The sequence below is a fragment of the Anabrus simplex genome, chromosome 2 (genome assembly GCF_040414725.1).
Source record: "Anabrus simplex isolate iqAnaSimp1 chromosome 2, ASM4041472v1, whole genome shotgun sequence".
Lineage (NCBI taxonomy): Eukaryota > Metazoa > Arthropoda > Insecta > Orthoptera > Tettigoniidae > Anabrus > Anabrus simplex.
In genome coordinates, this window is record NC_090266.1 from 1,152,612,853 (window position 1) to 1,152,627,723 (window position 14,871).

Here is a 14,871-nt window from a genome sequence, read left to right on the forward strand (position 1 = left end):
ATTTTTCGCTGTTATGAATTCTCGCTATAACGGACTTCTACTGTATTTGTTAAAGGAATCGTGACAAGTTAACCACTCAAGCCGGTTCGAAGTATACGTGCAACGGACCTACAAAACGTAAGCCAGGAGCAGTTTGACGTATATCTGTATGGACTAGGCTAGTGATGTTGGAGATTTACATCTGCGTGCCATCTATTGGTTGCCACCGTGAACGTTTAGCACGGCTCGCAGCATAGGGTATTTTTCTATGCAGGGAAGTATCTTCTACTGTAATACGGCACTGTGTTGGCGTAAAAAGAATTTGTTTCATCAACGTTGATCATCAGAAACAACATGGCAGAGTCTTCGCGTGGTCTGTATTTGCCTAAAGCAGCTCTCGAACCACACATTAGGTGAAAGTAGCGATGAGAATAATTCAAATGATAATGTTAGTGGTGATGATGATTATGCACAGCAGGAAATTACATGTGAAGTAAACAAGGATAGTAATATCAGTGAATGCTCACTCGAGTGGTCATGGGCACATGTTGATTCGAATTTTCTTTAAAAAAAAAAAAATCCCTTTCACGGGTAAGTGTAGCCCAACTAGTGTAAGATATGCAGAAAAAAAGATTCAGGAATGCAGTCTCTTGAAGTAAAGGTCCCGAATGAGACAGCGGAAAGAAGTGAGAAGGGAAGAAGCGTAGTTCTCTGCTCGTTTTTGCTTACAGGTATAATTCAGAAGCCAATGCTCAATTGTATTTTAGTAGGGATCCCTTTCTTGAAACCTCAATTTTCCCTCAGACCATAACACTGGACAGATTTGAACTAATCTTGAAATTTCTTCACCTTGTTGATTTCTAAGAAGGTAATTAGGAATTTTTTACTTTGCATGTCAGGTGACACTTTTTTGTGTATAAATACTACATCTACTGCATATCCACTTAATTTGAAGAAAATCAGACAAGTTGTTTGGAAGTTATACCAATGTTTTTGACAGCATGTAAAACTGTGATATTCTTCTCAAATGTATTACCGCTGTAAGGTAAAACTTGGCCAATTTTTAATACCGGCTTGAAGGGTTAAGTATAGTGAGGATTTTAAAATAAAATGTTGAACTCTTTAATATTATCCACTTATTCTTACCTGCTTTCTGCTTGACATAAATATTTTCTTGAGCCACACAGCATGTAGATCAAAACATTTATTGCCTCCATACGTACACACTGGAATGGGTCCTGTCTTAGACTGCTAACTATATTAAGATGACAAGCAGGATTGGGGCCATCTGGTAAAAACCATCGCCAAAATCCAAACATAACCTTGTGGTCTGTCTCCTGGAATAAAAATAATGAAGACACAAACATGCAACATTGTGTGCACAGTGCTTAAAACTGTTTCCTCACAAAAGTATACCAGAACTGAAAGAAATATATGTCAGATCCTAGACACAGAACTGCATAGCTGCCAACTTTTAGAAATTAAAAATAGGAAGATTTTTTTAATTCTTGGATTTCATAACATTTACTGCGCCATGGTGTAAGTGAAAAAAAGGACAGGATAAAAGGCATACATATCTACAGTTACAATGTGAATTGACCATTAAATTTAAAATCTAAAAAAAAAAACATAAAATGGTTACAAGAAAATATACCTAATCACTCTCATTTATGACACATACATACGAATAATAATACAGTCGAACCTCGATTACTCGAATTTTAAGTATCTCTAAGTAGCTTAAAATTTTCCGGCCGTTTGTCCTATTTTTCACATGTATTTATTTCTCTATTACTCGAAATTTGGTTACACGAATTTCTCGATTTCTCGAGGCAAACATTTCCTCCCTTGAAGCAAAAAATACTCTGTAACTAGAATTTTGTGCAACATTAACTATGCAATATGGCATTTGTGGTTTGTGAGGAACAGTTAACAAATACATAAAGGGTTAAAGTGTAGCTGGGAAGTAATATGGCGGGAACTGAAAAACTCGAACTTCTAGTGATCAGAAAATCTGCAAAGCATCGCTGTTTCTCGGGTGTCAATTACCGATCACGTACGAAAGCAAGCCCAGAAGTCGCGGATGACAAGCTCCATTTACGAAACTCGGCTGCGTGGTATTGACGAGAAGTTTCAACGTGAAGGGAGGAAAGGTTAACCGCAATGCACGAAGCAAACTGCTTTGTAACCAACACTTACCAGGAATATTAATAACTACTTTAAAGGCTGTCAAAGTATGAAGTACAAAATTAAAAGCATTTAGTTTTATAACATACTCAACCTTCCTATGAACAATTATGAAGCAGAATAATGTGAAATAGTATCCCGCTTCTATATCGCTTCTGTAGGGAAAGGTCATATTTATACGAACTCAAAAACGGGTTGTTTACCAAAGGCGTTAACGGAGCTATATTTCTTGTTTCTCTACTGTATGTACTGTATCCTGTCTTCTAAAAAGTTACTATAAGTGTTATAATTAAAGTGATGCCGTAAAATAGACTTTCTTCGTATATTTTTAAATACTATTAAAAATAATGTATTCAGTAAAGGACTGTAGATACATAGGATTCAATTATATGCTATACATGCTCAAAAAAGGTATTCTCTATATCTAGAAATTTCGATAACTCGAAATAAAATTTACCTCCCGGGGTGATTCGAGATATCGAGGTTCCACTGTATTTATATCACACCGACACACACAACAAAATGCATAATAGTTTAGACTGTAAAATGAACGGAAATTTAATTTTATAGGTATCTCTGAACACTTGGAGATAATGTTTGTTATGTTTTTGGGCATAATGTGAAGAGAAAATAGCAGAAACTGTCACCGACACAACTCCCTGAAATCCATTCAACTCATTAAAATTATTTAAATCTAAGAATTTCATTTTTGTCCGTATTGAACTGAGAATGGAAGATAGGAAACTTAAAACGGTCCACCTTTTCAATACAAAATTGTTATAGTTTATTACAACATATATTTACTTTTGGAACTAGTTTCGACGCTGTTTGGCGTCATCTTCAGCCAAAATGTGGGAAATAGGCTAGCATGTAGACATTTATATTACACAAGGCGTTATATTAAACAATACACATCTTGCAAGGAGATAAAAACAGGGACAAATATAGAAACAAATGAATCGTTGAGAAAGCAAAAGTTATACATATTAAGAATAACCTTAACCACACATCTTGTAGTGCGAAAATATTCGCCTTGAATGATTCCTGAATACAAAACGCACGCGCACACATTTCTGAAGAGCCAGCAGGCAGGAAAAAGTAAAGTGAAACCTTAAGAGTTCTTCTGAGAAGAGTTCATCATTTTTTCTGTGTTTCGACTAACTAATGAAGTTTCCCTTGAATTCCTGATAAATACACACAACAGGAAATTCTCCTTCACTCTCAACAATAGCTATAAAGACCAACGGTAAATTTCATTTTAAATATTGTGCAGAGACGTGAAGGCGTGATCTTGAACATGATACAACTTCTTCATTTAACCCAATTTTATACACAAGGTGTTACATTCAACAATACACATCTTACGAGGAGATAAAAACAGGGACGAATATAGAAACAAATGAATCGTTGAGAAAGCAAAAGTTATACATATCTTGAACAAGATCATGCTTTCACGTCTCTGCACAGTATTTAAAATACAATTTACCGTTGGTCTTTATAGCTATTGTTGAGAGTGAAGGAGTTTTTCCTGTTGTGTATGTTTATCAGGAACTCAAGGGAGACTTCATTAGTTAGTCCGAACATAAAGAAAATGATGAACTCTTCTCAGAAGAACTCTTAAGGTTTCACCTTACTTTTTCCTGCCTGCTGGCCCTTCAGAAGTGTGTACGCGTGCGTTTTGTATTCAGGAATCATTCAAGGCAAATATTTTCGCACTGCAAGATGTGTGGTTAAGGTTATTTTTAATATGTATAACTTTTGCTTTCTCAACGATTCATTTGTTTCTATATTCGTCCCTGTTTTTATCTCCTCGTAAGATGTGTATTGTTGAATGTAACACCTTGTGTAAAAAATTGGGTTAAATGAAGAAGTTATATCATGTTCAAGATCATGCCTTCACGTCTCGGCACAATATTTAAAATGAAATTTACCGTTGGTCTTTATAGCTATTGTTGAGAGTGAAGGAGAATTTCCTGTTGTGTGTATTTATCAGGAACTCAAGGGAAACTTCATTAGTTAGTCGAAACACAGAAAAAATGATGAACTCTTCTCAGAAGAACTCTTAAGGTTTCACTTTACTTTTTCCTGCCTGCTGGCTCTTCAGAAATGTGTGCGCGTGCGTTTTGTATTCAGGAATCATTCAAGGCGAATATTTTCGCACTACAAGATGTGTGGTTAAGGTTATTCTTAATATGTATAACTTTTGCTTTCTCAACGATTCATTTGTTTCTATATTTGTCCCTGTTTTTATCTCCTTGCAAGATGTGTATTGTTTAATATAACGCCTTGTGTAATATAAATGTCTACATGCTAGCCTATTTCCCACATTTTGGCTGAAGATGACGCCAAACAGCGTCGAAACTAGTTCCAAATGTAAATATATGTTGTAATAAACTATAACAATTTTGTATTGAAAAGGTGGACCGTTTTAAGTTTCCTATCTTTCATTAAAATTATGAAATAAGAATGAACATAAATGCACTGATAATGGCCACAGCAGTTCTATTTATCACACAGTAATGAGACCGAAGAGAGACATTGTGTGATATGGAAGGAATTGAGCCTCTTGAGGAAATTAAACATATGTGCATGGACTTCTTACATTTATTATAACTGCAAATGCCTGTATTTCTCATCTTCTAGAGTTTCTTCCTTTCGTGAGATGTTACATGATTATCAACAGTTCCAGCTGACATGTTCAATCTTGATATACAAGGATAGGAAATCTCTAAGATAAATGATACACATTTCACCTTGAAATGTTAGGTATTTGGCTTAATGGCAATATAGTAGGTTTGAGTGTACCGGGGGCCTTTCAGCCAATCGTCGTAATGTAAATCTTACTACATGTGTCATTTTGTGTAGACCAACTATCATCATTTCTCATACTTCAGCAGAAGATATCCCTGTTAACACCTCAGTTGAGTTTCAAAGAGTTCAAAAACTGCTCCTCGTCCACCTTAGGTATTGTACACAAATATGTTCAGTGAGAAGTTCAAATCTTCACACTGTTATCGTATACGATGCCCAGCACTGTACATCCTAACAAGAGAAACTGACGGGGTGAAGAGTGATACTAAGCTCAACGGACAAAATATTATTAACCCCCAGAGAAATCATTACAAGCATCATTTAATACTGTGTAACTCTGCATCTGGACCCGATAACCGACTGGATTCGGTTAGGAAGAGAATTCACAAGGTTGTGCAGGTACGTCGCATCCAACTTAAGCCACACGCTGCGGATTTGAACGTGCAATTCTACTAAATTGCAGGAATGCTGATGTCGGCACTTTGCCCTCTGTTCAAACATGTGCCACAGGTTTTTAACGGGGTTCAAGTCAGATGATTTTGCACACCAATCGAGATGTAATAGGGTGGGGGAGTGTTCATAAAACCAGTCGCATATGCGCCCAGCCCCATGAACTTTGTTGTTGTCATCTTGAAAAATCAGGGTATCAACAGCATACTCATCATGCAGATGTTGCCTGAAAGGCAACACCTGAACATCCAGAATATTTAAATAAACATGCTGGTTCATGTTAGTGGTCACCTCAGTGAGCGGGCCAATCCGTGGTACGAAAAACACCCCCAAAACATCACAGACCAACCTCCAGCTTGAACCTGACCTTGCACACATCCAGAATGAAATACTTCATTTGGCCTTCAGTGCACTCGACGACGTGCGTCATTGAAATACAGGCAAAACCAGATTCGTCAGACCACATAACGTTCCACCAGTCAACTATTGTCCACGTTCAATGATTTCTAGCTCGCTGAACACCCGCAGCTTTATGTGCCCGAGTGAACAACAGCCTCTTGCGAGGTGACCGACTACATGTGCAGTTCCCATCGTAATGTTCTCTTGCTAACAGGTTGGGATGGGCCTTCATTCACTGACTGCAGCAATTCCTGTCGAGTTTGGAGGCGATTTTAATTCACAAGCCGTGAAACGCATCTCCAGTCAGGATCCTTTTCGTGGCCATGCATAATACACCACTGCTTGTAGACACGTTGAACAGTCTGCTGAGAAACACCAACAAATCCAGCAACTTCGTGCACCGTATGGCTATGGGCACGTCCAAACACTATTACCCCTTTTTGCCAATCTATCACATCCTTAAACGTACACTGTCCGCTTGAAACATCAATGTCTCATTGATCGCTACTGCCTTATGCTCATGTAGAGGCAGTGCGTGAGGTTGAGCACGGGACTCGTTTGCTGTGCCATCTGTACAGGCTTAACAATCCACCTGTACATGCACTAGGGTGACAAATTTTTTTGTCCAGTGTGTTTATATGCTCAGCAAATCACAATTCCTTCTTCGGTGGAGGTGTACATGTTTACATCAGGATGAAACTCTTGTGAAAAACAGCATAAGGCAATACAGTAGAATTCCATTAGTCCAGCATCCAGCAGCCCGGTAAGCCCGATGGTCCGGCACCATTCCAGGATTTTTTATGTTAATTTTTTTCGTTTGTGATGGTTAAAGCGCACGGCGCGGTTCAAAATCACCCGGAAGTGTCCACTACGTGTCTGCTATTGTTAGACACAATCTGCATTGTTGGCTGTCACAACACACAGGTTCAGTACATTGTTTTAATTGCAAGCACTTAGCTGCACTATTTTTTCTTGCGATCTAGGATCCGTATTACAGTAGTTTAGTGAACATACATATCAAAGTGCCCTGTGGAAGTTTTCTTGGTATTTAAACAGTAACAATGTACTCAAAACTGAAACCTTCTTCAAGTTCCAAATCAGGAGAGAAACGTAAGCACGTAACTCTGACCATCAATGAGAAACTGGAAATCATCAAACGCCTGGAGGATGGTGAGAATAGAAATATTTTGTTGAATGAATTTAAAATTGGCTCGTCGACCATTTACAACATTAAAAAAAATTATTTTACTGCAAAACGCTGTGTTATGGCTGTTTTCGCTGTATGCCTTAACCTAAATCCTAGTAAGAGGTACCGCCCGATAGTCCGGCATTTTCAGTAATCCGGCACCGGGCCGGTCCCGAACGTGCCGAACTTCTCTGTATAGGTAACAGGTTTTGCGTGAATTAAAACACCAACTAATTACCATTCTAACATTCTAAATCACCATTATCAGAGGTTGGTGCTGAAAATGCACCATACACTGTCTAATATATAAACTGTAAAGGACATATATATTTTTACCTTCACAATAAGACCGAGAAATGCCAAAGCTTGTGCCCTGACTCTACTTTTCTCAAGCTTCAACTTGAACAGGGAGTTCATCTCCATCTCAGCACCGGGTACTTCAGATTCGGTGGTCCTCTGCTGCTGATACGCTGCAGGAAGTTCAGCTGGCAATCCTTTAGAGTTGTCATCTTCATCACTGGCTTGACCAGGGCGACTAGTTTTGCCTTTCCTCAAGCGAATTGCCTGAAAAATAATTTACTCTCTACAGGCGAAAACAATAAATTGTACCAGTACGTAACAAAGAAATAATATTATGACAATATACTCACTTTTGCCCCACGTTCAACATTTACATTAGAAGACTGTGAACATGCCAAGGATAAAGTCATTGAATATAACCGCCGAGGTGCTTCCGAACCAAATGAAGGCAACCCATAAAACATGTAGGATTTTATAATTCCTAGCAAGTCCCCCAAATGGTTGCTTCGCACTACATCCGTAGATACTTCAAATATACGCTCAAGACACAGCAGTGATTTTAGGACAATCTACAAAGACATTAAGCGCATATATTAAAAACATACTGAAATACAATCTGAAAATACATTAGTTTTGATACCTTGAATTTTTCACAAAAGACAAAGAATGTAATCATACAGCATCACATTCAACACAGAAGGCCACAACATAACATATGATTGGTCGATGAAGCTTCCCAAATACATAATAAATATTCCTTCCATACCACTATCATGAGAATCTGCAAATACATGAATCTAACGATGGAAGCCTTTCAGGTATTATATTCCAAATTAATTCAAATTTTGCTTGCGGGTATCTGAACTAGAGTATATTCCAAAAGTGAAACCATATGCGACTAGATTATGCATAAACCGCCTCTTCGGTGGTGGGGTCATGTGAGGCGAATGGAAGAGAATAGGTTACCTAGGAAAATAATGGCCCACCAAGCGACCGCTGCTCAGCCCGAAGGCCTGCAGATTACGAGGTGTCGTGTGGTCAGCACGACTAAACCTCTCAGCCGTTATTCTTTGCTTTCTAGACCGGGGACGCTATCTCAACGTCAGATAACTCCTCAATTCTAATCATGTAGGCTGGGTGGATCTCGAACCAGCTTCCAGGTCCAGGTAAAAATCCCTGGTCTGGCCCGGAATCAAACCCAGGGCGTCCGGGTAAGAAGCAGGCATGCTACCTCTACACCACGGTGCCGGCTCTCTTCTAACTAAGCATGTCGCATTTAGCTTTATAAATAGTAAAATACTGGTCTCAAAACGAGACGCACATTTGACTAAACACGACAGCAACTCGCAGCTTGTCAATAGCTTGCAGGAAGATAAGGCAAATCTAATCAAGGCTAAAAGTGTCTTAATTCCATCTGTTGAGATTTTTACTACAAGTGCAGGTAATGCTGGATCTCTGCCCACTTAATAAATTAAATTCTGCCCTCTAAGAGTTAACCGAGTTCTTCCATAATTGTGACTATACTGAGAGTCAACTTAAGACCTTAGCGGTCCCTTTGATGTTAGTCAGATTTCTGGTCGGTGAAAAGGCTTCCGCAGAGCCAAATAGTTCCCTAAGTTTGTTACTCGTTCCTGAAGTCAGGAGCTTCCTTCAGTTTGGTTAGATATTCTGGTGAACTGACTTGACGAATTAAACATTTTTGCCCTATATAAATATGGAAAATGTTGTATGTTGTATGGTTGTATGTTATTCGGGTTCGTTACCAACTCTTATATTTCATATGAAGATGGCTATGAATAGTTATTGTTCTCAGTTGTGTATGTAGCAAAATAATAATTATTTAATATGATATGTGATATCTTACTGCACTGTATTTAGTAAGCTTTGTTTGAGTTCATTCCATTGCTGATAAGTTCGCATAATATGTGCGACGTTGAAGATGGATCCAAGCAAACTGTTGGCAATACTGGCTGCAACGGTATGTTCAGTATTCATAATGGCTGCCAGCTGTGAGCAAGACGTGTGATGCTGTGACCCTTGAGTCCCCTGTGAAATACTTTAAAGCTAACAAAAGTGGAGAAAAATTAAGTAGGAAATCTAAACCAAATTGTTTTAAACGTTTACAGTAGCCTACGAGATGAGAATCCGCCGTGGACTGTGGAAGACGTGAAAAAGTCCGCGCAGCTGACCGGCGTTTCTGTGTACGGTGTTTACGCCGCTCGCTTGGAATTTAATCTCCATGGAAAATCCAAGTCTCCAGCGAAAGGTCGATGTGTCAGCTCAGTTCAAACTATGCCCTCGCCGTAAATAAAACAGGAAGGGCCTTAACATGGTATGGGAATAGGATTCTTGGCGTATTCGATAATAATAATAATAATAATAATAATAATAATAAAATAATAAAATCTAATAAAATCTATACTATAATAAATGCCCATGCTCCCACTAATGATAAAAACAACTCCTCAAAAGACCAGGAGGAAACAGGAGAATTTTGGGACCTATTGGACCAGACCATAGATAACATCCCCAAACACCATATAAAATTATTAATAGGCGACTTCAACGCTCAACTAGGCAGAGAAAGAAAATACCGTGACATCATCGGAAAATGGCCAGCACACAAGAAAACAAATAAAAATGGAGAGAGACTAGTTGACCTGTGTAGAAACCATAATTTAATCTCAAAATCTACATGTTTTAAGAGGAAACCTCAAAAACTCAAAACATGGAAACACCCTGACTACACTAAAGGAGAATGGCAACTGGACCACGTCTGCATGGACAAATACCACCACAAAGAGATCTATAACGTCAAAGTCCTCCGAGGAATAGACACAGGTTCAGATCACTACGTAGTTAAAATTAAAATTAAACTCACTCCCCAGAGGAGACAACAAAAGCAAGCCCTTAAAACTAAAAGAAAAATAGATCCTACCCAGCTAATCAACAACAAAAATTACCAGAAAGTAACTGAAAAAATAAAAATCAGACAAACTTGAAGACTTAGTACACAACCTTAAACAAATTGCAGAAGACCTAGCTCCAATTAAACCACGTAAAAAACACCAATGGTGGAACAGTGAATGTGATGAAACAGTGGAGAAAAGACATCAGGCATGGCTATTACATCAGTCCCAAAAGACAGAAATATCCTATCAAAAGCTAGTAAAACAGAGAAAAGAAACTACCCAAGTCTTAAGAAGAATAAAAAGACAACATCATAAGGACACCCTGCAGTTAATTGAAGAACAGTTCAGTAAAACTAAATCAAGGGACTACTACAAAACCTTCAGAAAGCAGCTCCAAAAATATGAACCCCCGACCCTACTGATGAAGGATGAAGATGGTAAGCTGGCCCATAACAATAAAGACAATGCAGAAATTCTGGCTAAACATTTCAACAAGCTTTTAAATTGTGAGGAACCTACAGAACTCCTTCATTTGGACACCAACACCCCGATAAAAACATCACCAGAAAACATCAATCCCCCCACAATAAAGGAAGTCTACCAAGCTCTGAATAAATTAAAAAACTACAAAGCGCCAGGAGAAGATCAGACCTTTGCGGAAATCTGGAAATATGCAGGAACCTCAGCAAAAGTTGCCCTCCATCAACAACTTGTCTCTATCTGGATTAAAGAAGAACTACCAGAACACTGGACAACAGCCCTCATTCATCCTCTGCACAAAAAAGGGGACAAAACCGACCCTAATAACTACAGGGGAATCTCTCTCCTAGACATAACATACAAAATATTTTCAATAATCATCCTTAATAGGATAAGTTTACAACTTGAGAAAGAACTAGGAGAATATCAAGGAGGTTTCAGACCCTGGAGGAGCTGTCCTGATCAGATCATGAGTCTTAAGTTGATAATGGACTATAACAGGAGAAGAAGCAGAGATATGGTGATAACATTTGTAGATTTCAAGAAAGCTTATGATTGCATCCATAGAGAATCTCTGTTTAAAATTTTAAGGCACCTTGGACTACACCCCAAATTAATAAACATGATAAAATTGACTCTCACCAATACCAAGTCAAAAGTGAAGTTTAGGGGGGAAACATCAGAGACATTTGAAATTAAAACTGGACTACGGCAGGGAGATGGGCTCTCACCACTATTATTTAACTGTGCTCTAGAAATGGTAATGAGGGAATGGTTTAGAAAATGTCCCCCCAAAATAAAGATTGGCCAAAAAATCAAAACAAATTGCCTGGGTTTTGCTGACGATTTAGCATTACTAGCAGTTGACATAAAAGAAGCAAAAACCCAGATATCAGAACTTCAAAACATTGCAAATAAAATTGGCCTCAAAATATCATTTGAAAAAACAGAAATTATGCCCCAAAAACCAACACAGCTAAAAGAAGTCACCATAAATGGTAATAAAATCAAAATAGTAACTCAGTTTAAATATCTTGGAGAAGTAATAACACATAACTTAAATGAAAAAATCTCAATCCAAGTAAGAACAAATAGATTAGCTAAAGCACAAAAATTAACATGGGATATCTACAAAAAGAAATGTCTATCAATAAATACAAAAATAAAACACTACAACACAGTTATAAAACCGGAAGCTACATATGCAGCAGAAACACTCTTTTACCTGAATAAACAATCAAAGACTGACAGACTTCAGAAAATTGAAAGGAGGATTGGAAGAACCTGTATCAACAAAAAATATCAGAAAGATGGACAGTGGCGGTTAATACCTAACAAAGTCGTGTACAAAGAGCTAGAACCCATTACAGATACTATGCGTAAGAGGAGACTGGGATTCTTTGGACATATCATGAGGATGCAGGACTCGAGACTTCTGAAACAACTAGTACAACACAATCTCGTCTCAAAAAATACCACAACAGGATGTAAATGGATCAGAGAAGTAAGAGAGGATCTGAAGGAAATAGGCCTTACAACAGAAGACACCAAAAATAAGATAAAATTGAATACAAAACTCAAGAATACAAACCTCCGCTTTACCCTTGCACAAAACAAACCAACAACACGCACATTTTCAACTGAGGAAAGGGCACGAAGATCGGAGCGTCTGAAGAAGTACTGGGAGGACCGCAAAGCCCGAACAATCCCTTCAAAGAGACCTGAACAACGGACTGACTAAAGTGATCCTATGTGGTCATAAAAGAAGAATAATAATAATAATAATAATAATAATAATAATAATAATAATAATAAGTACTTTGGTTTATATTCGTAACCGCCCACTACCTGCAGAAATGTTGTCATGAGGGGATCATGAGTTCGTTTTTACCTTCGGAATGACGAGACTACACCATTCCTGGAAACATTTTATTTTGCAATCCCACTCACAGGTGTTTTTTTCAGCTTTTTGAACTGTGAGAAACTGCTACTGACAGTCGTTGCACGAGAGCAGAATCGTATCCCGGTACTTATGTTGTAAGTCCCCATGTGCCTCACACAAACTGCATTATGAAATAAAAATAAACCTTGCTCCTCTTGCCTCGGTATTCGTCATTAATCTGTAGGTTTCACATGGTCAATAAAGGAATAAATAGGTATGGTACGTAATCAAAGTACAGCTATGTGAAAGGATGTGATTTCGTTCGATGCTTCACTATTTCAGAATGAAGTACTTGTCAGATGGACGCACAGCGTTAATAATAAGTTGGTTGTGGCAGAGATGGAGAATGGAGACGGGAAGTGGGAACAGGGGACGTGCTCACGTGCGGAAGGATATTTTTCCTAAGCTCTTGACTTGAATTTCAGTATAGCTCCATGGCCTTATTTAGTTCTAAACCAATGATTAAATCACTAAAAACCGAGTCTAACTACTGTGTCCATTACGGCATTTTTGAAGATAACCCAGCGCCTTCCATTTGTCTCCCATGACCACACCTCTGAAGCTGGTTTATGCATACAACTTCATACAGTTTCTTCATAACTTGGCCTTCATCTTGCCTTTTCAAGTACCCAACTGGCATTGTTCCCACTTTTTTGAACCAGCAACCATTCTCACTACTTTCATGTCTGTTACTTCGAAATTATGAATAAGAGACCTTTGCATCCACTCAAAATTGCACCTTGACTATTTCACTTAGTATTGTACCCATCTATTGTGGCCATAATTACAAAGGAATTTTCATTAATTTATAGACAAGCTCTATGAACGACCCTGTCAAACACCTGGTGCGAGACCTTGAGAGCGAGCAAGTCATCTGCCCGTGATGATAGGAAGAGGAGGGGGGGGTTCTCTCTCTCTTATAACCAGTAAAGGCCTCGACTGAATGTCAGCTGATCTGAAGATGGGGTAACCACGTGCAGAGCTATGTTTTCAAATCGAATGATTCAAGAATATTCCAAGGCGAAATAAATTTAACCAATAACTATTTACATAAGGAAGATTAACCAACTAGGAGTGGTAATTTATGGACACACCTGCCATGTGAAGTTTTAATAAGCAGTGTGATGGGTTGTACAAGCTATCTGATCTGCATAATTCTTAGTTGGAAATTAACGTTCTTATCGAGCTGTGGAAAAGTGTTTACCGAGGCAACTTTTTTTTTTTCGTGACTGGGAAACTGTTCAAGTTAGAACCCTCTTAAAGTAAATTTCTAATAATTTAGAAATGGAAGTCTGTATAACTGTATCAAGAACAGGGAGGATTGCAACTACTATTGATTCATCTCACTGATTAATGTACCAGGCAAAGTATTCACTGGAATCTTGGAAGGGAGGGTGCAATCAGTAGTTGAGAAGAAGTTCATTGAAAACCAGTGTGGTTTCAGACCACAGAGGGGCTGTCAGGATCAGATTTCCAGTATGTGCCAGGTAATTGAAAAATGCTACGAGAGGAATAGACAGTTGTGTTTATGTTTCGTAGATCTAGAGAAAGCATATGACAGGGTACCAAGGGAAAAGATGTTCACCATACTGGGGAACTATGGAATCAAGGATAGCTTATTAAAATCACAAAGACATTTATGTTGACAATTGGGCTGCAGTGAGAATTGATGGTAGAATGAGTTTCTGGTTCAGGGTACTTACAGGGGTTAGACAAGGCTGTAATATTTCACCTTTGTTGTTCGTAGTTTACATGGATAATCTGCTGAAAGGTATAAAATGGCAGGGAGGGATTCAGTTAGGTGGAAATGTAGTAAGCAATCTGGTCTATGCTGATGACTGGGTCTTAATGGCAGATTGTGCCGAAAGCACAATGAGTATGGTATGAAAATTAGCCTCTCGAAGACTACATTGATGTCAGTAGGTAAGAAATTTAAAAGAACAGAATATCAGATTGGCGATACAGAGCTAGAACAGGTAGATAATTTGAAGTATTTAGGTTGTGTGTTCTCCCAGGATGGTAATATAATAAGTGAGAATGAATCAAGGTGTAGTAAAGCTAATGCAGTGAACTTGCAGTTGCAATCAACAGTATTCTGTGAGAAGGAAGTTAGCTCCCAGACGAAACTATCTTTACATCGGTCTGTTTTCAAACCAACTTTGCTTTACGGGAGTGAAAGTTGGGTGGACTCAGGATATCTAATTCATAAGTTAGAAGTAACAGAC

The 14,871-nt window shown here is 38.3% G+C and overlaps 1 protein-coding gene across 1 annotated transcript in view; it reads right to left on the bottom strand.

Annotated features, from left to right (window-relative positions):
- Positions 1-14,871, bottom strand: part of LOC136863813 (HEAT repeat-containing protein 6) — a 248,820-nt gene that overhangs the window by 200,742 nt on the left and 33,207 nt on the right. Inside the window, exons 4-6 of the mRNA XM_067140151.2 lie at positions 7,663-7,881; positions 7,349-7,576; positions 1,126-1,316 (exon numbers count right to left, since the gene is read on the bottom strand). Of these exons, the coding sequence (XP_066996252.2) occupies positions 1,126-1,316; positions 7,349-7,576; positions 7,663-7,881 (638 nt within the window). The remainder of the gene's footprint in view (positions 1-1,125; positions 1,317-7,348; positions 7,577-7,662; positions 7,882-14,871) is intronic.